The sequence below is a fragment of the Ochotona curzoniae genome, unplaced genomic scaffold (genome assembly GCF_017591425.1).
Source record: "Ochotona curzoniae isolate NIBS_2020 unplaced genomic scaffold, NIBS_Ocur_1.0 contig_430, whole genome shotgun sequence".
Taxonomy (NCBI): domain Eukaryota; kingdom Metazoa; phylum Chordata; class Mammalia; order Lagomorpha; family Ochotonidae; genus Ochotona; species Ochotona curzoniae.
This window is the reverse complement of record NW_024466219.1, coordinates 25,233,833-25,261,091: the sequence shown is the minus strand read 5'-3', so window position 1 is coordinate 25,261,091 and position 27,259 is coordinate 25,233,833. Positions and strand designations below refer to the sequence as shown.

General features: G+C 42.8%; 1 protein-coding gene across 2 annotated transcripts in view; it reads right to left on the bottom strand.

The window, feature by feature from the left end:
• Positions 1-27,259, bottom strand: part of TGFB2 (transforming growth factor beta 2) — an 81,599-nt gene that overhangs the window by 50,913 nt on the left and 3,427 nt on the right. Inside the window, exon 2 of one of the 2 annotated variants that reach the window (XM_040985314.1) lies at positions 15,146-15,229. The exons of the other annotated variant lie outside the window; for it this stretch is intronic. Within the exon in view, the coding sequence (XP_040841248.1) occupies positions 15,146-15,229 (84 nt within the window). The remainder of the gene's footprint in view (positions 1-15,145; positions 15,230-27,259) is intronic. 2 annotated transcript variants of the gene reach the window in all.

Here is a 27,259-nt window from a genome sequence, read left to right as displayed (position 1 = left end):
CTGCTCGTCTCCTCCTTCAGGCAGTCCTGTCTGAGCTCCTTCCCAGCAGCTGATCCCTTCCCCCTGCCCACTGCTCTGCATCTCCAGAAGAAGCACAAATCTGGTAAATATTACACTTGCAAGGTAACAGGTCTGGAATGCTTGGCATCTCAGGCGGAGCACAGTTGCTTCTTGGCACCCTGATACATACACTCTGTAGCCCAAGGCCAAACTACATTTGGCCGCGTCATTGTAGTTCAAATAAAGATATTAAAAATCCTCCAACTCTATAAACATTTGTACTGTTTGCTAATCAAAAAGAGATCTCAGCATGTTCATTACTCTTTCCAGTTTCAGATCCTGAAGAGTTTGGCATGTGTATGCATCACGCAGGTTTCTAACATGCTCTGATGGCACCAGGATTTATAGATCTTGGAGCAGGTGGGAATCGATGGGAAGAGTGGAACCTTGATTCAAACATCAGACTCCAGCCACTTTCATGCTGAAGTTTGTACCCTGAACCATTATCCCATCGCCTTGCTTTCGGGTCTATGATTGGTAATTGACTTGAGCTTCCAGCTCAGGTAAGTGGCTGATGATGACAGAGGAAGTTTCGGTAGGTAGATAGCCCATGGTTGCCAGTTAACAGCTTCTGCAACTTATTTATTCCCTCTTTTTCTGGGTTTCCTCATTTGTGAAATAGAAAAAATTAATAATACCTATTGTTGCCAGGATCATTGAAGTGCCTAGCAGAGTATATGGAGTATTAGAAATACTATATAATTTTTGTGCTGGTAATTGTTCCTGATCCAATGGATAATAAGAATTAGGTATATAGGTGTTTAAGACAGAGAACTAGTTCCTTAAGGAACAGAAATTAAATGTAATGGAATATTTTTAGGTCTGCTTTTTTTTTTTTTCTTAACTTAAAGCTTCTAAAAGGAAATGAGAAAATGAGCTATCACAGCCACTGGATTTAAACTTAGTCTTGTCCAACTCAGATAACTCAGATATCAAGACTGACCAAACATCTCTCAGGCATGAGAACAGAAAAAAGATACTTATAATTGGCTTCACCTTGTCTTCCAGCACTCAAAAATCAAACTGCTTGCCAAATGACAACCCAGAGAAACCTATGAACCCTGAATTTAAGCACTTGAATGGAACAACACAAGGTGGAACATTTTCATAAGGTTAAAGAAAACACACCAGATTCTTTGGATCTGCTTATGTAACGAAAGGTAACAGTGAGTCAAGCTGCCCACTGTGGGTGGTGAGGGCTGTGCTGGGACGACTGCTGGGTGACCACTGGACCTTGCTGGCAGACACCCTGCTCAGCGAAGCTGGCGACGGAAGGAGCTGCGCAGAAAAAAGCAGACCCAAAAGGGAAGCAGGTGAAAACTACATTGATGCCCTTTCTGTTTCTTTTTCTCATTTACTCTCCTTTCCTCTCCTTCTCCTCTGGCCTCTCCAATCTACATCAGTGCAACCACAGCTCCTGCTGTCCTCCCAAAACCTTCCCCACACGGAAGACAAGTCCAATGCTCCATGTCAAGAATCTAACCTTGGGAGTCAACAGTTTCAGGGAGGTGATACAGCATGGTTCCTTATAGGAAAGATCCACGAAGGAGCCAGAGTTCAGTTTGAAGGAGACATGATTTCTCTACTCAGAAAGGCGTCTTGGAGGAACTCAGCCTGCAACATTATAAAATATCTCCCTTGCCCACACAGGACACTGGGTGACTTTCTCCCCCTGTCCATCCACTCTGGAGTAGAGGAAAGGATTGGGTTTCCCAGGCTACAGGGTAGGGCAAAGCTAAGTAACAGAAAAGTAGGCAGCTTGAGGAGCGTAGAACTTCTGTTCTCACAATTGAACACACAGAAGTGTCTCCCAGCATAAAATATATTAAGGAGAGGAGCACTCAACCGAATGAATCACAGTACTTATATGGGGTGGGAGGACTGGTGGAAAGGGATGTCCTTGTGGTTAACCACATTTTACTGGGGATTTTTATTGATTGCAGTTGCATTGAAAGAGACGTGACTCAGACATACCATGCCCAAAGCTACGTAAAGCACTGGGTTAAAATGGAATTGCAATGTATGATAATGTCATTAACTAGACTATGAAATGTGAAAACTTGTACACAGATATTATATACTGTCTGTCTTCTTCCAGCTGAAGAACAAACTAATTTTTCCATGTCCTTTTTCCATTTAGGGTTGAGGCTATTAGCAACTCAGACCCACACGTTTTTCAGTGCATCTTATACATGGTTGGCTGTACACACTGCTTGCATCACCGATGTACCGCCCTGCATCTTCTGATTATGCTTGTAAATATCATTCAGCAATTTCTTATTCTGCTTCGTGAGGGTTAGTTTCAAAGTTTTTCTTCACAAATAAGCCAACTGATGGCAGGGAAAATGTTCTAGCAACAATGGAAAGAATTGATGGCAGCCACAGCCGTGTTTTCTGTTCGTGGCAGCACAACATACAAGCTTGCAAAGGGAACTTGCCTCCAGGGTGTAACTAGAAATAACATCTCCACTTTCTAGGATCTTCTCTTTGAGCCCTGCTGCCTCTTCCATCCACCCATCCCCTACGACCTGGTAGGGGCCCCAGTGCCATCATCTGTTGGCTCCCCAGGTCCATTATCGTGGAGCTGGTTTGGAAACAGAGCAGCCAGGACTGAAACTGGCACACACCCACCACGCCACAACACAGGCCCACCAAAATCATTTTTATGAACACCTGTTGTAATTCCTGCACCAAGACCTTAACTCAGCATTCATTCACTCAGAGGATATTAACAGAACTAAAGGAACAAAACAACATTTTCCAGATCACTCTTTTCAGGAAAAATCCAGGAAGGGTTTAAAGTGACGTGACAAAGAACTAGGCAGCTTACGTACCGCTTAGTTGTGTAAATAATTACTAACACACGTCATGGTTTCAGGCAGGTTCTGAGAGAGACTCTGGCCTCCTAGTAAGCAAAAGATTATCACCCTGTCTTATCCACTTCTACCATTAAAAAAACAGTATGAATGTGAGTATTTGACCTAATGCTTAAGATACTGCTCAGGATGCCCATGTCCTTTATGCGGTCCTGGAGTTCAAATCTCAGCTTCCCTCTTGATCCCAGCTTCCTGATCACGTGCCCAGTGGAAGTGGCAACCACAATCCCTCTACTTAAGTCAAAGAAGTTGACTATTTTATATGACTCACTATTTAAAAAAAAAAATTATCTCCAATATCATTTTCCTACCCTAGAAATTGGAACCATTTTTTTTATGTTCCCTAGATTTAAAAGATATAACTTGCTGTTCTTAATGTGTGCCAACTCAATATTAAAAATGAGGATTAGAATTTCTTATTTTTCTTTGTTTCTCGGAGCAAGAAAGCAAGAACGATTATGTCGAAATGAATGGATGAAGGACAATTTATTCAGTCCCTACCAAACACGAGGCATTTTGATGAGTTTGATAATTTCTTTACAAAATTAAAAAGATTCCTTCTTCTTTTTTTAAAAATTAGTACTCAGTATGCAGAAAAGAAGAATGAGGCTCAGAAAAAAGTAACTGAGTTGCCTGATGTTACAGTCACAAAAATCTCTTTTATGGCTGCATTTTCACCCAGCGGTGTCAGAAACTGTCACACCCAGTAGTTACTGTTGGCTCACGTGTGAGTCACTTTCTTGGCTTATCAGCAGCAGGTTGGGGTAAAAAACAAAACCACCAAAGGCTGACATCTTCACAGAGTTTAAAGGAAAGGACCACCATCTGTTCTAGAAAGCAAAAGAAACAGAGAGGCCCATTATATGAACTCGTCTGTCTAGACAGATGACTAAACAGGGGTCCCTCCAGGGTTGGACTTGAATTTCCTCTGTTCAGCCTGTTGGATATTTAGCAATAAAAAAAAAAAAAGTTTAAACTGTTTAAAGGCTGTAGTACTAATCCAACCCCTCCTATCCTACCCAGAGAGTAGTTTAAAAGTCGTTTCAGTGCAGCCTGCATGTGTTAAAGTTTCAAGCAGAAATTAGATTGAGACAAGAAGAGCCCTAAAAATACTTGTGCCGTCTGGCTGCAGATCCAAGAACACAGGCCTAAATGTCCCTTTATAGCTCCAGTGGCAGCAGCTTGAACTCACAGAGGGAGCAGGGGCCCATCCAGGAGTCCATGTTGCAGGGCACAAAAAGGCGTGAGGTTGGGCTGACAAGTTGCTTCTTCTCTGCTCACTACGTGCCCCCGGGAGGTTGAACTGATTCTAACTTATAATGTGAAAAATGCTACTGAGAAAGAAGGAGAGGTCACGTATCCTTCACCAAGGCTGAGTGATACAACAGGCGCTTATGATAAGATTTTTTAAAGTTAATTAGTATCGCTATGCTTACTGTATAAAATGTAGGCAATTAGGAGTGGCCAGCAAACTACACATCCCCGTGGAGAAACTAGAGTAGAGCAATTAGCTAAGACCTTTCTCACTACCCAAGAAGTCCTGAGCCATACACACACAACTCTTTCTATTACGGCCAAGATTGGTAAAATTCATTCAGTCCTTACTTAACAGTTACTTCTGAGAATGTCTTGATCTGCAGCACTCTCAAACGTATGGGGAACTGGCTATAAAATTTCTAGGGCCTTGTCCATTGATAAAGGCTGGCACTATTCTAATCTTTTGAAGGGGCATTGTAGAACTAATCTGGTTTTTTCAAGTAAGAAGTACTCAGATTTTCCAGTTTCAAAAAAATAAATAAATAAACTTTTACGTCTATTTGAAATATTTTTTTCAATCATGGAACAAAATGGAAAACACCAGAATTCTACATTGCATATTCTTAAGTATTACAGCCTGGAAAACAGAAGAATTCCAAGGATACACTCATTCTTTACCTAACTCTCCCAGCAATAGGAACAAGCTATTTCTACTTTTCAAATGAGGAACACAAGCACATTCAGGGGTAAGTCCAGAGGACATTGCTTAATTTCAATACCAGCAGCACTCAATGCCTTGAGCTTTGTTGTCTGCCTTGAACTTCCACGGGTTTTTAGGAAAGAAATGTTGTATTTAAAAGAGAAAGAAACACATGCAAATATATGTTTTTATATAACAGAAATAAAGACTACTTTATTTCAAATGAAGAAAGAGAGAGAGACACAAACACACAAAAAGAGAATTGTTCTGTCCGCTGGTTTCACTTCCCAAATGCCCACTACAGCCGTGGCTAGATCAGTCTAAAGCTAAGCACCTAGAACTCAACCCTGGTGTCCCATGTGAGTACCACAAACTCAAGTACTCGAAACAAGCAACATCTGCTGCCTCCCAGGGTGCACATTATCAAACCAGTGGAAGCCAGAACTTACACCAGTCACATTGATACGAGATGCAAGGATCCCGTGTGGTGGACTCGCCCACTGTAACACAATGTCCGCATTAGAATTATTCTTCAATTCATAAGGGCAAAGAGAGGTTCTCACTCAGTGAACTCTCCTTTTTTGTTTTGATGTCTTGCTCCTTTACCCAATTTTTTCTTATTTAAATGTATCTTCTTTGGGAAGTGATTGAAAGGATGAGCTCGGGAGTTAAACCAATGTCAAGTTCTAGCTCCACCATTTACTAGCTGTGTGACTGTAAGGAAATTGCACATAAAGTTTTTAAGCCTCGGCTTACTGATTTTTAACACTGAGAGTAATACTAGAGCTGCTGTATAATACTAAAATGGAGATTAGCCAAGTGTCTATTATAACTTTTCAGTAACTGATGTTTAGCACCATCATGCTTGTTATTATTAACAATTCCGTCAGCACCTTCCTCAGACTTTCACAGCCCACACAACTAGACTCCTTTCCTCAAAATCTAACACAAATAGAGTGACAACAATGAACAAATGCTACATAAGAGTAGGTGTGGTGGCATAGCCTGCTACACTTCCACCCATGGCTATGGCATCCCATAGGGGCAGCTGAGAGTCCTGGCTGCTCCACTTCCAATTCAGCTCCTTGCTAATGGCCTATAGCCTTAGCAGAGGGTGGCTCAAGTCCTTGGGCTCCTACACCCACATGAGAGACTTGGAAGGAGCTCTTGACTCCTGGCTTTGGACCATCCCAGATCTGGATATTGTGGCCATTTGTGGAGTTGAACCAGTAGATGGAAGTTCTTTCTCTCTCTTGAGTGCCTGCCTTCCCAGATCTCTTTCTGTAACTCTTTCAAGTGAAATAAACAAATCTTTTTTTAAAGCCTACATAACCCCCTCACCAAAAAAAACCAAACCAAAACAAAACAAAACAAAAAAACAGGACCTTCTCAACTACATACACTAGTTATGTGAGCAGGTCTTCAAAACTAAAAATGTGAAATCCTAGCCCAGATCAACTGAGTCTGGGTTTCTCAAGGTGAACCCTGGCATAAGTAAAGTTAAATCATAAGTTAAATGCTCCCCAGGTGGATCCTATGCCTAATGAAGTTGAAAGTCTCCACCATCAAGTAACCAAACAGAAACCGTAGCCTTGACAAAGTGCCCAACAAGGGACATGAACACTTTGATATGTAAACCCCCAAGTCCAACTTTTTGCCATGATTTTGGTGTATCTAGTGGGTTAGCTGTTCTCAGTGTTTCACCTGTTCATTTTATAATAAGCAATCTGCTTTCTTCTTAACAATTACACAAGGGTTAATACTCCTTGAAGACATAGTGGCCACAGTTCTGCAGGGAGCCACCTTCCTGGTCCCCTGCATGTGTACAGTGGAGGGAGTAAGTAGCAGTCTTGGGAAAACAAGCACCGTGGATCAGGAAAATAGAGAAGCAACCCCTGCTGCTGAGTGAACACATACAAAGTAGGCTCCACAGCAACGATACAATCCAACAGAATATTAGAAAAATATGGTCTGACCATTTAGATTTCAGAAGGATCCAAAACCAATTTAGACTCCAGTCGGTGGACAAAGTTCACATTCAGCAAAACGGCTCCAGCAGTTGCATCATATGCACAACAGGGCAATTCAGAAATACAGATGTCCAACCAAGTGCAAAACAATACGTTCATTTTTTTTCTTCTCTTTCCCACCACTGACCCCAAGAGCAGGCTGGAAAAGCTCAGCATCTGTTGCTACTAAGAATAGGCTGTGGAGATGATTAGTTATGAACTTGCAAGCACCAAGCTACCTAGCAGATGCCCTCCAGGACAGACAGTTGCTTCCAGATTTCTCACTGAATAAAAACAGGTAGGAGTCGTGACTTTCAACAGTCTAACTGATGGGTCATCGTCAGGAGACCAAGGTTCAGTTTCAACAAGATTCTAGGGAATGACATGGTACACATAGTTTAAATTGGCATGGAACTCACGCAAGACGGATAAGAAACAGGAAAGTCATGTTCCCTCGAGCAAACAGTTAAGCATCTACATACTTCAATTCTCATGGAATCCTAGCCTGAACCCATACTGTGGACATCAATGAGATACTGTTGGGCATGTCATGACCAGGATGGCAACTAGCACCCTAAGGCTACTGGATGTCACTGCATGTTTTGGAGATAATCCTGAATTTCAGATTTTTCTCACATACATAAACTTATGTAACGCATTGGGACTTGCTTCAGAGATCTGGTACTTCTTACATTGGAAAACTTGTCTCGATTGGAAGAAGAAAGCATTTATTAAAAAAAAAAAAAGAGGGAAATCTTTACACCGGACATATAAATATTCAGTAAATATTCATTGTTAAAATATTCTTCATATTTCCACAGATGCAGTAACAGTGGAGCTCCAGCCATGGATATCCACCACACAGACAGTTTTCACATGAATGAAATCCTTTTTTCTCTTCCCCAGTTCCTCCAAACACGTTGTGGTAGACCGTATCTGTCATTTGTTTAAAATGTTGGCTGTTTCTCTTGTTCAGGCTCAGTCCCAAACCTGCTCTCCTTTATGCCCCCTTTCCTCACTATCGATAGCAGGCTTGGCCACGTGAACGGCTGTGCCCAGTGGGATGTGTGTGGGGATAACAGGAAATCCATACGACCAGGTTAGGGCTGCTCCCTCAGCTTGGGTTCCAGAGCACACATTTCACACAGCAGAGCCCCAGCCTATTCACAAAGCCACCCAACACAAATGAAAGATAAACGTATGCGGCATGATACTAAATTTAAAATATAAGCTCTGGATAATAGTCTGCAACTTGCAAGATTATCCCATGCTCCACACTCTCTTTGTAGCACAGTACTCCGTTATGTGACTATTCATAAACAACAGATTAATTCTTTCTTCAGGTTGTAGCTACTTTGAATAGCAGATACTTGATTTAACAATATTGTCCTGCTTTCTGGCCTTAGTATTTCAAAATCATTCTTTTTGAGGAACACATCCACTGTCTCAAAAAACCATACTCAGTATTTCATGATGCATCAAGGTAGTAGTCACACAGGCTCACAGAGAAAAATGCCATGAAAAGGCAAATCTTACTCTGAAAACAGAGAATAAGATTTGCCCTGCTGAATGTCCTGTCCTGCTGAATGAATGCCACTACTATTTCAAAAGTCATCTTCCTTGCAGAAAATAGTATTTCCCCCAAAGAAGGCTTTCTTTAACTTCTTAGGCCAAATCAAGTGATTTGTCTGCACTCTCAGATGCCTCATTTGTCATCAACCATATAGAGTTGGCCTTTGGTTTGGTTTGGTTTGGTTTGGTCTGCTTGACCTTCCCACTACATTGCAGGCTCCCTGAAGCCAGGGTCTATACTGTATGCCTATATTGACCATCTGGCATGCAATAAACCCAATGGGTATTTCTTGTACAGACAGATACAGAAATAAAAACAACATCTCCACATAAAATCTTGCTATTCAAAGCTTAATAATTAAAAAGCACATTCTGGTTCAACAGAAATGCTTTTTTGACTGATAAAAGACATCATTTTATAAATTGCCCGGCTTATGGCCTCATTTCAGAAGTTTAGGCAAATTATGCACCAGGCCCAACTGGACAGATGCAAAGAGACTTTCAAGTTTGATTTTCTGCATTCCGTGCAATGACTATTTGTCATTCTCCTGGGCCAACATGTGGGCATCTATGAGGTTAGTTTCATGCATCCTGGCCACTGTGTCACCAGATATATCAGCAAGTGCAAACTCCAGAGGTTGCCACTCCATGATTGTCAGCACAGGATGGGAGACCCATGGAGGTATTTTAACACAGAGAAGAATACAGATCCAGATTCTTCCAGAAAGGAAGATAATAGTTCACCAGTCACTCAGGACTATTAATTTTAAAACACCAAATAGAAAAATATATCCTACATGCAGAATACACTTTAGTCTGCCCATAAAACTACTGGCCAAAGGAAGAACTCTCCACAAGGCAAGCCTGTTGGAGGTTCTTGTTTTATTGCAATTTTACCCAGAAATGCAGCTGCCAAGTTCTACCCCAGCGAATGGTGAAGACCCCCTTATGATACTTTCTGTTCTACCTTGATCATCTTCTGTTCTATTCTCAAAGGATCAGTCTCAGTGACTCCTAATGTAAAATTGCTGTTTCCCTCACTTACTCACACTACAAAGTTACAGATATTACAACAGTCTACAAAGGCCTCCCTTGATGTCTCTCCCTGTCATGCTAAGCTCACCTCCCAGGACACTTTTGACAATCCTTAAATGCATCAGGAACAGCAACTTGCTGGCCCTTGTGCTAAACACACTCATTCCCAGAGAGCCAAAGATTATCTCTGACCTCCTTCAGACTTCTGCTTAAATGCCACCTTCTTGATGAAACCTTCCATGCTCCATTTTTTATAAAAAAAAATGCAGCTCATGGAGTTGAGACTTTGCTGAACAATTAAGATATCCATGTCCTACTTCAGAGTGTTGGATACGATACTCAGCTTTGGCCCCTGATTCCACCTTCCTGATGCAGACCTTGGGGGGTGGATAGCAGCAACAGGTAAGTAGTTGGGATCCCACGACCCATGTGGAAGACCTGGGTTGAGTTTCTGGCTCACAGTTTTGCCCCAAGCCAGGTCCTGGCCATTAGAGACATTTGGGGAGTGGACTAGGAGATGAGAGCTCTCTCAACTCACCTCTCCATCCCTCTGAACTTGATCTGCTCCTCCTAACTATAACATTCATCAAAGTCTAGCATTCTTATTGAGTTGCTACTATGAATTGCCTGTCTTCCTCCACCAGAATACAAGCTCTCCACAGGTGATGGTTTTTATTGTTTTACTCGCCGATGGCATCAGTAGTGGCAGGGGAGGTGCCTGATGCGAGCTCATGTGTGATAAAGACTGTTAAATGAATCAGTGTTTCATAAGGCTTTCCTCTCTTTACCAGGGCCTTCCAAAAGCCTCTGCACACATTTGGCAATTATTTGAAAATTTACCTATATTTATAGCTATTGTAGAGACTATTAATTGAAGTTTTCTTTGAAAATAAAATTGACATTATCACTAATTTTTTTCAAACAACTATCTGAATTATTTTGTGATGCACATCATATAGGAGAGATCTTTCTTTAAAAGCTCAATGGCAAAAAAAAAAAAAAAACCAGAAAAAACAAAAACAAAAAAATACCCCAAAAAACTACACTAGTTACAGAATATTCAGACCATATGGTTCAATTCAAAATACTGGGTGGTACAAAACTAACACTAGAATACCAGGAACGTGGGGTTGCACAAATCAAATACCAAGCAATTTATCATTAACTTTACCTTTCAGTAGCTTGGGTTAGATTTGTACCTGCCTTAATACCTTACCTTTGCTTGAGAAAATACCATTTGAAAAGAGAATACTACAGTTACCTAAAGCTGGGTTTGGCTGAGATAGTGGAGTTTACATTCCATTGTTGGCTAGATTCTTACCCCATGGAATGTCTCCGGATGCAATGCAGGCCAGGAAGAGGTTGGCAGTGCTTTGACCAAGCAGCAGGAAGGGATTATACATTGATTTATACTCCATCAACATTCTATATGTCAACGATCCATTAAATACTAGCTTTGAAATCACCTTCCTACTCTGTGAATGCCCAGTTGAAGGCACTTGAGTAAAGGAATCACTCCCTTGCATAACTTATGAACTGGGCATCTTTTATTATTCTTAAAGTATTTATTTATTTTTATATTGGAAAGGCAGATTTACAAAAAGAAACAGAAACAGAGAAAAAGATCTTCCATCTGCTGTTTCACAATCCAAGTGGCTGCAACAGCTGGAACTGAGCCGATCCAAAGCCAGGATCCAGAAAATTCCTTTGGGTCTCCCACATGGGTACAGGGTCCCAAGGCTTTGGGCCGTCCTCTGCTGCTTTCCCAGGCTACAAGCAGGGAGCTGGATGGGAAGTAGAACAGCTGGGACAGGCCCCCATTTGGGATCCCAGCACATCCAAGGCAAATACTTTAACCACTAGGCTGTCACAGCAGGCCCTGAACTGGGCATCTTAACCTCTCTGAATAATTTACTTTCCTGCGCACTCATTGTCCTCATCCGTGCTGGACAGGGAGCAGGAGGAATGCGTAACACTCTTACCAGTGAGTCTGCCTTGATGTCTGTATGCAATTGGGAACATGGGAAGTATCCACAGCTCAGGCTGTGGACACATACTCTTACCTAGGAGGACCAGCTGATCAAACAGAGGCCCCGCTGGGCTGGATCTTTCCCTGTGGGATGTGTTTGAGCAAACAAACCTATGTAATCAGAGAGCACACTGCAGTAAGCAGCTGCAGACTGAGGTCAGAGGCACCTGCAGGGTCTGTTTCAAATGGGCAGATTCCTCGTCCCACATACTCCACAAGTTTTGACTTGGAAGGTCTGAGAGAAGGCTAGAGAATCTGCTTTTTTGTTTGCTTTAAGTAAGGTGTACACACACACACACACACACACACACACACACAGACCGGGTGGGGTAGGAGAGACAGAAGAGAGCCAAACCACTATCATGTGGTGCTTCACTTCTCAAATGCTCACAGCGGCCAGAGTGGCCAGGATGGGATCAGGCCAATGCTGGCAGACAGACCAGAGCACAGCATGGGGCAACCCTATGGGTGACAGTGACCCACCTGGGAGCCAGCCCCTGTTGTCTCCAAGATGTACTTTGAGTACAAGCTGAAATCAGGAGCCGGGGCTGGGGACTAAACACACACCCTCCAGCTCTGCATGGCAGCATCTTAACCACTAGGCCAAACACCCACTATAGAATTTGCATTTTTTAAGAAGCCAACAGAAATACAAACATGGACCACACTTTGAGAACATCATTGTTAAGTCTAAATCAGGCTATTCAAACACTTCTCAGTAAATCCTTACAAAGAAATTGAATTCTTTTGCAAAACCATTAATCCATCTATTGGAGAGAAATTTATTCTATTCCTTGAGCCCTGGATTCTTGTATCTCAGGAAAATCTCTAGGCGGGCCGTAAGCCATCTTTCTGGGGACAGTGGATTTGCAAATGGACGCGTATGCGACCACATGCACTGTGAGGTGCACGGCCTATTTGCAGCCTGCTGCAAGTCTTATTTTAAATTCTGGAAACATCAGAGCTGCCAGGGCCATCATCCGCGTCAAAGCACACAGCTATCAACACCAAGGTTGGAGAGGAGTGAGGACAGTGAGGGGCGCCACACGCCCCGCACTGCGCACTGCCTCCAGCCGCTCCCCACTGTTGCTTGGAACCGGGAGGCGGTTCACGCAAGGTGACAGGGATGGCCCGCGCGTGGCTCAGCATGGAGAAATTCACACTGCCCCTGGCCGCCTGCCCCTTGGCATCTGCTCACTTACATTTTTACCCAATTACTATTTCTAAGAACAGAGACAAGGCGGGGAAAACCAAAGAGCTGCGGTGCTCAGCAACCTCGCGTGGTCGGGCCGAGAGGGGTCCGCGGGGACCTTCCGCAGCCTGTCAGCTGGGTGAATTCCCACTACTGAGAACGCCACTGTGTGCCCCACCGCCCCTTCCCCACCCCTGAAGACACTCCTGAAGGACCCGGCCTCGCTGAGGAGCAGAGTGAGGTTCCAGTGTTTTGTTTCTTTCACCAAAGGAAAGGGGAAGTTTGCAGTAAATAAGTGACCGAAAATAACCCCAAGTAGAAAGGAGTGTCTGAGAAGGAAAGATACCCAAAGAACCAGAGTAGGCCTCTGGACTTGTCTATGCTATCAGAGAAGAAAGAAAGGGGAAAGGAAATTAATGAAAGCACCAGAGAAGAAAGTTATCTAATTAATGATCCAGGACTCGAATAAGAACACAAAGGAGTGGGGGTAGGGAAAGTTCTACAAGCTTGGGGTCCCGGGAGTGTGGGATGAGCTCTCCAAGGAGGTAACTCGGTGACCAAGGACAAGGCAGTGACCTCTCTAAACCGCAACTTCCTGAGAAGGGGGAGCGTCCTACTGGCCGTCCCAGCCTGGCCAGCCTACGGGAGACGAGGGGGATGTGTTTGCTGTAAGTACATGGGACATGGGGTGTTCAACAAATCTTGTCCTTTCTTCACTCCCATCCCTTTTGCTTTCCAAAAACCTAATCAGCTAGTGGGGGACTCAAGATAGCTAACTCTTTGGTTTCAAGACTGACATAAATTGAAAATTTGGAGCATGAAAACAGAATATAACCTGTCACAAAAGGGAACTTTCAAAGTATAAAATCTTGCAGTCGTTTTAGTCCCACTGACTGCTTCGAAGCTCTCTGTGCTAAACTGCTTGCATACTCTCTACAGAGTCTGCATTCTTGTTTTGCTGTGTTTGAGGAATCCCGTAGGCCTCTGGGAATGAACTATTTCCTGATGCCTAAGTAATAAGGTTAGGCCATGTAAGTTACAGGATAGGATACGCAATAGACTAGGTTTCCTATAGCACACTGGAAACATTGCTTTGGTCCCAATCCAGGACATCCACACATTTAAGTTGCAGTCTCCCCCATGCCTCAGCACTACAGTGAAGCCGTGCCAGGATGGTAGTTCTACCTCTCATCCGCCAGAGTGAGGCTCCAGCACATTTCAGGCCCCCAAATCCTTCAATGTCAGGACCATCCAAGTCCTGCTGTTTAGGTGTGGCCGCAACAGCCTAACATACAGTCAGTGTTTAATAAATGCTACCCAAGGGCGAGCACTGTGGCTCAGCTTGGACACTGCTTCTTAGGACTTTCACATCCTGTACTAGAGCACTGGGATTCAGTTCCACCTCGGGTTCAGAGCTCCCTGCTAACACATAACCTGGGAAGTAGTAGGTAACGATTCAAGAACATGGGCCCCTGACACCCACGTGGGAGATCAGGATGGAATTGTAGCAGCCTACCAGTGACCGACCCCAGTCGTGCCTGTGGTGAACATTTGAAGGGTGAACCACCAGACAGAAGTACATTCCTGTTCTCATGAGCTCCTTTCTCTTTTTCTTCTTTCTTTCTCTTTGTCTCTCTTTCTTACTTTAAGCCTTTCAAACAAAATAAAGGACTTTATTTGGAAAAGTTCTGGCTGAGTAAGTAACATTCTAGAAAGGGTTGGAGATGTCTGCTTCGGTGCGCCTCTGCCTAACACACTGCACTGTATCTGAGGAGCGTGCACTTGGTCAGGGTCAGGTCTTGTACTTGGTCTGAGGGTCGGGTCTAAGCATTTTGAGCAGGTGGCAAGTTCCCCAGGTCAAGTCAGTTGAGGACCTGATCCATGACAATTCATGTCAAGATAAAAAATCAACAAATCATGACATCAGCATAACCGTCCCATGGCAGAGAAATCTTTCCTTGAGTCTAGTTTAGCACAAGGCACATTTATTGAGCAACTGCTCTGTGTCAGCAGTAAGAACATTGCTATAAATATGTTATAAGAAAAGGACATGCCCTTGACTTTCTGGCCCTCCTCCTCAACACTGAAGAAAGTGGCCTCCATGGAGAAAGTAGTCTGTGACCCCTAAAACACATATCTCAGACCACACATCATTCTTTCAACCCCGCAATACAACCATTGTATTACTGCTCATCATGCTTTTCCTTTTTTCTTTTCCTCCCCACATAAACCCTCTCCAGAACATTCCAGGCACTTTGCAATTTCTCCACAAGGCTGCATTTCCAAATACTGTCTTGCCTCTGGCAAGTTCCGCACAGGAGACAGACTCTAAAGGCGGATATGATGTCACTAAGGCAAACGATGGACTTGAAATCACTACAGCAAACGAGGAAGAAAGCAGACAAGCGTACTCACCAAGGTACCCACAGAGCACCTGGGACTGTCTGGCGCACAAGCTGCCCACTGAGCCAGAGGGTGTTGTGACAACTGGGCAGACAGCTAGGAGTTTTAAAAAGCACAGTCATTAGCTATTTTACTGAAGCGATGCCTGACACAGAACTATACAAAGATTAAAGCAGAAGAGGGACTCGCTGAATGTTCGCATCACTCCCTCAGCTATGTGAGGCCCCTGCTGCCCGGGAGCCTGGGGATTTAGGCGTATTCTCGATTCTACTCCCAGATCTCCTGGTTTCCTTTCATCAGCAGAATCCTGACTTCCACTTTCCCTTTAACATTCCCTAGTATTAAAGGGAAAGGTACAGTATGTATATGCGGTGGTAAAATAAATACCTTGATTTATATTAAGGATGAATAAGAAAAGCCATAACCTCCTTTGACAAAAGACATTCCACCTATTAAGAATAAAGCTGCGTTTTTCATTTGGCTGGCCTAGATTTCAGTGCTGTTAAAACCACCTGTCATCATTTATAACTCACAGTATGAGAACTCTCAAATGAGTCAAGAACACAAGTATATATTGGTTTGTTTAGCTACGACTGAAAATGTTAGGGTTCTTTGCCATGCGTTAAACACATCTTCCATGATGGCTGTTCCATCTGGGGATTTCGAACTTCACTTTCCATAAAGCAGTAACAAACATTCATACAGTACCCACCGTATTTTTTAAAAAGAACACACACCTAAAAAAGAAAGACCCTATAAACATTTCTGAGTGTTCAAATGTTTTCCTAATTGTAGTGAAAGTCAATAAATGCAGGGGGTTTTTTTGTTTTTGTTTTTGTTTTTGTTTTTGCATGAGGAAATGTTGATTGAAACTCCTGTTTCATCTTTCATTTCCTGTGAATCTCTGGACAAGTCTGTGAGTTTCCCCAAGCCTCTGTGTTCATTAGTCAGACAAAATGTTACTCCTGAGGTTGTGACAGGACTGAAAAGAAATCCTAAGGTTGAAAAGACAGTGACAAATCAAAAGAGATTATGAAATGTAACCACACTGTTATCCAACCTACACGATGACAGAAGTGCTGGCTGCCTCCTAAACCTGGCCTAAAGAGGATACTTCTGAAGCCCCCACCTAGACTCGCAGCCTCCATTTACTGTATTCAAACAGAGGCTGCTGGTGCCAGGAGTGACACTTCCCACCACTCAGATCTAGCGTGAGCAGTTCTTTTGCCCTACGCCGTAACTTGCCGTTCCCAACCTTTGGCCCACTAAGGAGATGGCAATGACAGGTGTCCCACCTGTGCATCACCCCTTCTAGCAGGAACACTCATTCATGCAAAGGCAGTGCTCTGAATGGCCGGCCCGGCAGAGAAGGCCCAGCAGCACACTCTCGCAGTACATGCTGCTATCACATTGCCCCCATATGCGGCTTCCAGCAGACATCTGCTCACACGTACTCCCACCCCACCAAAACATCTCCATGCTGTTTATTTTTAGAGCCTTCTCCACAACCATTCAGGGAGAAAATATCCCTGAAATTAATAATCAGGGGAGACCGGAAGCTATAATGGGTATAAACTGTTTGTCACAAGATTAGCAAGTCAAACAAAGTCATCTCATTCATATCTGACCTTTCAAAGAAATGCTGCAAGTTATCTTAAACAAAAATCTCAAGAATAGAATCAGAGACCGGCACAATAAACAGAGCGAGCTGCTTGGGGAACAGTGCTTTCTTCTTCAAACTATGGTCTTATGTGTTTCTTTGGGGGGATTTAAATCCTTTTCCTGGGAAACAGCACCTTCTTGAGGCCAATGTATGTGATGGTGCAAAACAGGGACGCTCCTGATCACTTCATTCAAATCCCCCAGGAACCCTAGGAAGTCCCTGTGGGAAGAAGGCATGGTAACTGTTGGGGTCTGCAATCTAACAGTCCTCAAATATACACCATTGGTTTCCCTCACTCCATGAGACAGTTGTAGCACTGACGTCTTTCTTTTTTTTTTCCTTTTTTTCTTTTTTCTTAAGACAAGCAAAAGTGAGCAATAACTTAGAATTAAGACTGAATTGGCGGGGTGGGAAACTGGGTGGGGCTTCTCCCTCAATATCCCCCCTTTACCTCAGATACATGAAGGAAGCAGTATGGAAATGGTGGTCTTACTCACTTCCCTGTAGCCCTTGAACCTTTTTACCCTAATGAACTATGTAAAGATTGTCAAAATATAGTTTTTTTAAAAAGTGTAAAAAAAAAAAAAGACTGAATTGGTGGGCCTGGCAGCTTGGCCTAGCGGCTAAAGTCCTTGCCTTGAATGCCCTGGGATCCATGTGGACGCTGGTTCCAATCCTGGCAGCTCCACTTCTCATCCAGGGCCCTGCTTGTGGCCTAGAAAAGCAGTCGAAGACGGCCCAATGCTTTGGGACCCTGCACCTGCGTAGGAGACCTGAAGGAAGTTCCTGGCTCCTGGCTTCGGATTGGTACAGCACTGGCTGTTGCGGTCACTTGGGGAGTGAATCATCGGTTGGAAGATCTTCCTCTCTGTCTCTCCTCTCTGTATATCTAGCTTTGCAATAAAAATAAATAAGTATTTAAAAAGAAAAAGACTGAATTGGCAAAGATACAAGGGTGCTAACAATGATTACTTAGGTCACAGAAGGCAGTCACTAGTTTCAAAATAATCAATTTTCAACAATTATATGAATTGAGGTAGCATTGTGATCTAGGCATGCAATTTCCTTTTTGAAATTGGAAACGTATTTAATGTATTTATTTGAGTGATTGGGAGACAGAAGGAAAGACAGAAAGAACTCCCATCCCTAGTTCACCCCCCAAATGCCAGAAAGGACTGAGGTTGTGCCAACCCAAAGCCAGGAGCCAATGATTTAATGCAGGTCTCTTGCATGAGTGGCTGGAACCCAACTTCGTGAGGCATCACTTCTGCCTCCTGCATATTAACATGAAGCTGGACCTTGGAGTTGAAACAGGACTCAAACCCAGAGCACTCCAATATGCAGATCCCAGGCAGTGTCTTAACTGTCTGCATCCAACACTGAACCCACATATAGGCCAAGGAAGCTTTGGATATATGTGAAAAATTCTTTATAACATATGAAGTATGTTTAAAATATGAGACATTGGGCCCAGCAGAATGGCCTAGTGGCTAAACCCTTGCCTTGCATGCACTGGGCTCCCAAATGGGTGCCAGATCACGTATGCCCCAGCTGCTCTACTTCCCATCCAGCTCCCTACTTCCCATCCAGCTTGTGGACTGGGAAAGCAGTAGAGGACAGCCCAAAGCCTTGGGACCCTGCATCCCCATCGGAGACCCAGAGGAAGTCCTGGTTCGTGGCTTCAGATCAGTTCAGCTCCAGCTGTTGCAGCCACTTGATAGGTAGAGCAGCGAATGAAAGATTTTTCCCTCTGTCTCTCCTTCTGTCTGCAAATCTGTCTTCCTGCTCTAAATAAGTAAATAAATAAATCTTTAAAAAAATAAATGATGAGACATTTATAATCTTACAGACAACACAACTTAGGAGGACTTGGGTTCTTAGGAATTGAGAGTAGGGGACTATGGGTCACAGAAGTTATGAAAAACAATCCAAGTATTAAAACTTAACAAGGGTAACTTATAAAATAGCCAAGCAATTATGATATTAACTATAAAAGAACGAAGGTTTATATTTGCCTGGGATGACACAGATAACAAATAAAACAAAAAGACAGGGGTCTTTCCTTCCTTGGAGCCCCTCCTGTTACTGTGGCAGGGATTTCTTTCTCACTTTTTCTGAAATAAATCTTGTTGTGCAAACTGGGAAAAAGAAAGAAAGACGGAAGGAAGGAAGGAAGGAAGGAAGGAAGGAAGGAAGGAAGGAAGGAAGGAAGGAAGGAAGGAAGGAAGGAAGATAGATCGTGGTGTTTTCAGACTATGTTATTAAGCTGCTGATTTGAGACTCATCTGGCTTTCTTGTCAAGGTGCAGTTTTATGCGGTTGCCCTTTAAATCCTGAATAGTACATGAGACTGGCAGACAGCGGCTGGGCTTTGGCATGGTAACATGTAAGAAGCATTGGGAAAGGTCTTTGTGACTTTCAGGTTAGAAAGGTCTTTGATATAAGCTCATGTGTGTTCAAAAGACAAATGGAGGAAGATTAAAGAATCTGTCCCCCAGCAGGATTATTTGTCCTGAGCAGCTAGTGGTTTTACATAGTGCCAAAGTCTCCAAAAGTAGGGAGAATGTCTATCTTGCAACAATGAAATGTGAAGCAGCATGAGGTGTTAATAAAAATGCTCCATCACTTTCACATTAAGTTAGCTCTGGTCCAAGCGGCCCCTTCTCCTCCACACAGACATCTAGTGGAGCTCCTGTGATTACAGCAATTCTGCCAGTTCTGTCACTTCCTCCTAACACTACTCTACAGTAAGTTCTTCCTCTTAGAGAATTTTAGTAAATGTTCCTGAGGAAGGGAAAGTTGATCCAAATGTATAATGATCTGGGGTCAGCCTGACTCGAGACCTTCTTTCTAGAATCTGAGTACTTAATGACAAAGAATTAATGAAGTTAGACATGACTCTACACACACAGTTTTACTATTGATGGTGATCTTTCCTGACAGTTGAATTCATCTGAAATACATGTCTCTCCAAGAAAAACAAGCACCAATCCATCTCATTCTACACGGAAAGAAAGAAAAGTACAAGTTTAGCAGGGCAAACACTGGTAGTTCAGGAGTTAGTTCATGGATCTGACTGGTGACTTTAGTTAACACATTTAACAACCTATGGCCTGATAACTATGAAAAGGCACAAATGAAGAAATAAATTGCCATTCAAATCGACATGATTTTCTTAATAGGCCTCAAGCTGTCTTAGATATAAAGCAACGTGGAGTCAGATGCCAGTAACTCAGACAGTAGACTTTAACACACACGTCTGAAGGTAGGCCTTGGCTGCTCAGAACCCACGAGGATGGTTGTCATTCAGCTTCAGTTCAGCCCGGTCACTTCCTGCCCTCTGTAGAACTCCCTGCTTTGTCTCCCTCACCTGTACCTTCAAGGCTCAAAATGCCAAAAATGTGAGCTTGGACATGGGAGCATTTGCAACAAACCCCCCCACCCCACCCCAGAGACTTCTAAATCAGCTATCCTCTGCAAAGGCAGATTCTCAGGCTGTGACCAGCTTTCTTCCTCCCTCCAAAGTCGAATGACTTTCTACCTTTTTTGAACTTTCTGAACTTTCTACTTCATTGTATGAGTTCAATATAGGTCAAGTAAAAATAAGTCAGTGACACTGCCATGAGTTTGTCCGAGTAGAAGTAAGCCTGAGATTAAACCAATGTGTAGAGAAGCAAGCAGCCATATAAAAGGGAAATCCCTAATGGAAGACATGACCAAGTTTCTGAAACACCTGGTACAGGCAGCTCAGTCCCTGCTAAACTTACTTTAAGGAGCACTGGAATTAAAAAGACTGAGATGAATCAAAAACATAAAAATGATGTTATATCTCCAAGAATGGTTTTGGCAACAAAAAATATTTCCAGTGCTCTTACAATCCACTGAAAAATACACAATACACAATAACCTAATGATCTGTGTCAGAGAGATTTGCAAAGATTTGTGTTCACTTCAGTCTTTCTCGCAACTCAACTCTGCATTCTTGTTCACAAAATGAAGTAACAAATTGGGAGTCTTACAACAGCCTAAAGTTATGAATGAACCGTTATTTGTGAACTAGCTTGTCGAGACAGATGTGGTATTTGTCAGAGTAGTGTGGGTCTGATAGGGAGAGCCAAATGGACAGAGCCAAGATCTAAATCAGAGCATTTCTCCTCTTTCGTGGGACCAGAAAGATGCCACAGTCTCTCCTGAAACAACTCCAAAAGGGCAGTCTTATTCTCAAGCTGCTGCTCCATAAGTTCTCTTTCCGAAGCATAGGAGCTATTCTTCAGGAACGAGCTGCTTCCTAATTATCAACGTGAAGGTGGCTGGGAAGGCTGTGGGAATGAGAGACACTCCCCCACTCACCCCACACCATGAACAGAGATTTGTGGGATTTGTGGAACCCGCTGGTGTGAGGGAAAACAGCTGTCTCAGAAGGGCTGGAAACACATTCAAACTATTTTCAGAAGTTAGAGCTTCAGAAAGTATTTTCCAGCTGCCCTAAGTTCCTCATGTCATTGCAGTGAGGGAAACATATAAGCCAAACATGTTAGACTTCTCAGGCATAACGGATCCAAGTGCTCATTTAAGAGAATAAAAGGATGCTTCCAACCCACGAAGGATGGTGTCCTCAGCTCTGTGAGGCTTTCCCTCCTGCAGACAGATACTGCATCCAATTATCTCAATGCCTCTTGGACAGAAAAATGTCCTTGCATGAGTGAGGTGGAGTTGCTGGGCTGTCCTTGGACAGCCCCAGTGCTCATGGGAAAAACATCCTGCACAGTGACCTTCCCAGGCCAGTTAGTGGCCACTCCTCTCTACTGTTCCCGTGCAAATTTCATATACCCCTCCTCAAATATTTTCTGAAGTCTCCTGAGCAGCACCCTCTTTGAGATGCCTATTCCCTCTCTAGGTACTGCATTGCTATGAGCTGTGTCTTCTTCTTCTTTTTTTAATGAATCACCTGATAGCTAAGAGTGCTATGGCTTGGTTCTGGAGGTGACATGGAGTCAACCCAACTCTAAGCATCATCTAGCTTGGCTCGAACTTCACCCCAAAAATCCTGGCTTCATCCTCAACAAACACTCACCAAGGGAAGGGACAAGGTCCAGGATCTGTGGAAGGGACTAGAACCAACCTGAAAGTGCCAACTGCAGCTGCGCACAGTGCTTCCTCACCCACATCATCATCAGTCCTTCAAATCCTGGCAAGCAGCTGTTATTTTTATTTTGACAAGTGAGGAAACTGAGTCAGGATGAAATGGAGTGGTTCCAACCCTAGTCAGAAAGCCAACAACAGCAGAGCCAGGAACTCATTTTTACATCAGAAAAAAAAAAAATTAAATGTCAAAGAGACAGTTTTAATAACTTGTACAGAGAGAGCCAAGTTGCTAGCCAAAACAGAACCAACCATTTTTTAATAATTCCCATAGGCCTAGAGTAAGATGTCTTTGATGCTACCGCTTCTGTATCAGCCTCGGTACCAAGCTGCTTTGGGACAATTCTTTTGTATTTATTCTCCTTCCTGTACTTACTGGGTCTTTCTGACTCCAAGTCCATTGTCTGATACCATCCAGCATTCCCAAATAAATTAATTCTCTGAAAGAGACAAGAGGAATGTCCTCAACATTTTTGAAAAGATGGTTTCAGTTACAGAACAAACCAGGGGCTTGAAGGTCCCAATTTCTGCAACTAGCAAGTGGAGACTTAAAAGCTGAATGTATTACAAGCAAGGAAAAGGACCCAAGGGTGTGTACAAAGTTTCAGAGGTATTTTTCCTATTTTAGAAAAAGAACAGAAGGCTTATAAGTATAATACTTGATAGGAAAGAACAGTGATTGAGCATTCTCTCAGGAATAGAGGCCTACATTTTCAAAAGGGCAAGAAAAATATGACAGCCTCTCTCCCTTGTGGTGTCTGAAAGCCATATTTCAATAAGACATCGCTGATAAAAAGAGCAATAGTCGCATCCTCAGTTATCAAAATGCTAGCACTGATCTCCCCAGGCTGCTTGTGAGTACTTAAATGTGAAAGATTAAGAATTATACATAGCAAAAGTCAACATCATCATTAGCACTGTCATTGTCCTACTATCTAGAAGGCAGGAAATACAGTTATGAGAAGCTCTGTGCTTTCCCTGGCAAGAGTGGTGTGACACATCTGACAATGAAGGTGGGGAAATTTCATTTCTCCACATCTTCTGATACAAATGCTGTAACTCACAAACAGTTCTGCTGGTTTAATCTTGTTCTCTAAAGGGAATGCTCACCCACTGGTTAAACATCTATTGAGCAAAAACACTGTGCTAAACTCTGTAAGAATATTGATGAGTTGGACTTGCTGCTTCTGCTGAGGTGTTTGCAAATCAATGAAACAGGCATCCCAGAACACAGCTAGACATTGCCAACAGCAAAAAGAGGAGGATTTAGAGATAATCATCGACCTCATGAGAGTGTGGAGGAAGAACCAACTAAATTTGAGCAGGAAAAGTCACAGAGTATTTCAGCATCTTACTAACTGCTATGGTTTGAAGATAATTCTCTTCTGAAAATCCATGTTGAAATGGCATTCCTTAAAATGAAGTACTGCAAGAGTGAAAACTCAATTCAACCATGACATTGAGAGATGAGGCCCGTGGTAGATGATTAGGATAAGACAAAGCAGGAAGAAGTTCCCAACATTGAATGGTGATAGCCTTAAATGAGGAAGGAAACAACCAGCATTCAGGTGCTACATGCCTTTCTCCACACAACACACACTGTATGGATCTGGGACTCAGCCAACAAGCAGACCATCATCAGATCCAGACCCTGACCTTCAACCACAACCATAAGCCAAAATAAGCCTATTTTCTTTATAAATTATTCAGCATATGATACTGAGCTACTGGCAACAGAAAATGAACTAAGCTACTAAACGATATTTTTCATCATTAAAAGGTAGATCTCCAGAAGGAAGAAACAGTACAAAAACCCATTGGCATGAAAATGAATGGCCCATTTGGCAAGTGGGGTGAGTGGTGGGAGTGTACTTGCCATATAGAAATTCAGTTAGAGTAGTGGCTGAACAAGGAGAGGTCAGATCCTGACAGTTCTTGGAAGTCATCTAAGAAAACTGAGCCTTAAAAACCCTACCCTCTCTACATTGGCCACAGTCTGTTCCCAGCCCTAACCCACCTCTGCCCCTAAGGATGAGATGCTTCCTAAGAAGCAATCTAAGGGAAGTAGATCCACTGGGTGGAATTTAACAGAGAATGTGAATGTACACCCTGAGAACTCCCTGTCGGGTTTTCAATATCTCAAAAATCAGAAGTCTGACTTATACTCAACACCCTAGCAGGGTTAACTGAAGTGGTTTTTGTTTTTGTTTTTGTTTTTTGTCCTCCCTGGCACAAAGACTAGTAGAACATCTTAAAGCCAAGGTATGGGGAATTCAATAAATGAGATGCCCTGAGCGAAGCCAGATGCAGCGACACAGGTGCTTCATCTCACAGGTCTTCATCAAGTCAGTGTGAGCCCAGGAAGCAAATGTTACTTACACAGGGAAGGGGCTGCTGCTTTCCACAATCACAATAGAGCAACGAGGCAGAAGATCCAACTGCCGGACATACAGACATCTCACCACAGAGAAAGACAAAGGGAATTCAGAGATGAGAGGCACAAGGTCCAGGGAACATCTTGTACAGCGTCAAGGCCACCAGGCCAATCCAGGAGCCAAGGTGGTGCAAGAGAACAGCGCAGCTAAACACCCACTTCTGCATATCAGGGGTTGGAAAGGAAACAAAGCAAACAACAACAACCCAAAGTGGCTTGTGGTTAGAGCATAATGTGAATTTTTTCTAAACAAAGGAGGAAAGCCAACCTTTCAGTCTAAACAAAGTCATCAAAGAACCCCTCACATGTTATTAAATCCAAAATGAAATACCTGGAGAACATTGAATTTCTAGCTTAAACACCATCTTTGTTTAAAGGGTATTAAGAAACAAAAGCACACCATATGCTTTCAAAATGACAATGGAAAGGTTTGTTTATCTCAGCCAGAGCCACATTTCATCAAGCTGTTGAGAATCTGCAAAGGAGAATACACCCTTAAGCAGAAGGAAAGCAAGCACATCTGGCAAATCCAAATCCCCAATCCAGGACTGTGTCAGCACCGGAAATGCTACACCCACAGAGCCGAAAAGGCCATCTTCAGAGTTCTTCCAGGCAATCTCCTGTCTTGCTCACCTTAGTCCTCAACTTCTAAAAGGGGTAGACTGCTGGGCCAGCACCCCAAACCAATGGTGAGATGTCTATCACTCCCAGAGCCAGGCTGCCCTGCTCTATCTTCCAGAACCTTCTAAAAATACAGCCTGGTATGTGTTGTAATTTCTGGATGAAGGTCACAGAGTCACCGACCTCCTCAATTGTAACTCAGAGTTGATTTGGGTTCAACAGTGAGTCACTACCCCTTTTCTTAAAAAAATTTTTTACATTTCAGTTTTCTCTAGGAAAAGCAACGTCATCCTTTCATATCTGTATGCGAAAGATGCTGTCACTAGTTGCATCAGCATCCTCTCTCCAGGGAAAAGTCACAGCACAAAGACCCTTCTTATCATTTCCGGGAGGTCAAGTGGGCCTCACCTGGTTCTGCAGCTTTGCAAAGTCAGTCTCTAGCTGGTGAGTTGCTCACAGGAGAGGGACCAACAAGCTGGCCTCACTTGGCAACAGAGACTAGCCATTTTGTTTTCTTTAAAGTTTCTTTTTGAAATTCTTGCTCATTGAAAAGTAAAAACAGAGAAGATCTTCCAAGAGGGGAACGTGTCCTTAACTCAGCCACAGAAGGGGATGGAGGGAAGGATGTCAATTTCTGTTGTGTATTAATTCAATCCCTCTAGAAGTCAAAAGCGCAGAAGCTTCAAGAGGTCTCTGATAGCATTCTCTTCCCTTTTCCCTCCTCCATCTCCCCCCATGCAGGGAATGTTAGAAAAAAATAAAGGCAAAATACTTCCACGTTCCAGCAACTGCTAATATTTTCATTCGCTGGGCACTTGGCCAACAGGGCGACAATTCATATATAGAAAGGAAATAGTCATGAATAGAATACTAAGTCACATTCCCCCAAACCAGAGTGTCACTGGTATTCATACTACATTGCACAATTTCACTTGGAAAATTACAGGGGAAACAGAAAAGAAGATTTCTTGGTATTACACATTTAGCATTAATGTGAAAAATTACATAGGGAACCTCATTGCAATTTCCAGGCTGTATATTTAAGTTTATCTAACTCACTATGATGGAAAAAATAAACATGACTACGGATCTCTTGCAGTTGTCTACACTGAAAATTCTACTTTTTATGAACACAAATTGCTTATTTCACTTGAAAGGAAAAGCCTAAGTCCTTATTTTTTTCTCCCTTCTGATTAACATCATGTTGCTGCTGACGGAAGCTGCTAACAGATGGGTGAGTCAACACCATTACATAGGTTAAATGAATGGGAAGTTTTGATGTTTTCAATTTCTTTGCTTTCAGATCTCAATAATGAAGTATACCTTGTACAAAATTGGCTCATCTGTATTTATCTAATCAACCACATGTTCTGACTCTTTTTCTATTTCATATTCTCATTTTAATAGGTCAGTTATAAAATATTTTCTTATGATTTTCAAAATGGTACTACTAATAGAATTCTGTAGCTCGAAATAAATGCCATGGCTACCAGAGTGTCTCACGGGGGAATTACTGACAACCTGGACTGTAGAATTCTTTGATGTGTGGGACACAGCGACTGTCCTGTGTACTGCTGGGTGATCAGAAATATGCCCAGCTTCTGTCACTGACTTCCAGCAGCAGGTCCTCCACCCAGGACCTTCCTCCACCCCCCCCAGGTCCAAAAATCACCAAACATGTCTCCAAACACTGCTAAATGTTTGGCGGGGGGTGTACACAGTCAACGTAGTTAGAAACACCACGTCTGCCCAATTTGACAAACTTGACAACAAAGAGAAAAAAAAGCAAAACTTTTGCTCTGGCTTTTTTGCGTTGTTCAAGGCTGCACAGATTGTATGTCAATCATTTGTATTTTTCCTGTATTTAATGAAATCATTCCCAAACTGAATCTTTCTGCAGTGTCTTCTGATTAGATGCATATTGAATTTCTAATGGATTGTCAAGCTACTAGAAGTCCACTAATTCCCACTGGGCAAGCTATCGGTAAACCTTAGCATAACTCCACTTTGAGCCTTAAACTAACAGCATATGAAAAGATCAATATGAATAAATTCAAAACTAATCAAACTTCTTCTTTAAATGTTGACACAGTATTATTTATATCCCATAAATACATTCTTGACTAAAATTCATACTAAGCACTTGGCGCCTGGCCAGCTCTATTCATATTTTCTGTATTTATATAGTACACTTGGCCAAGGATAATATTTAAGACCAAATATGCCTGAGGGCATATACAATATCTCTTATATTTTTACTTTTAAAT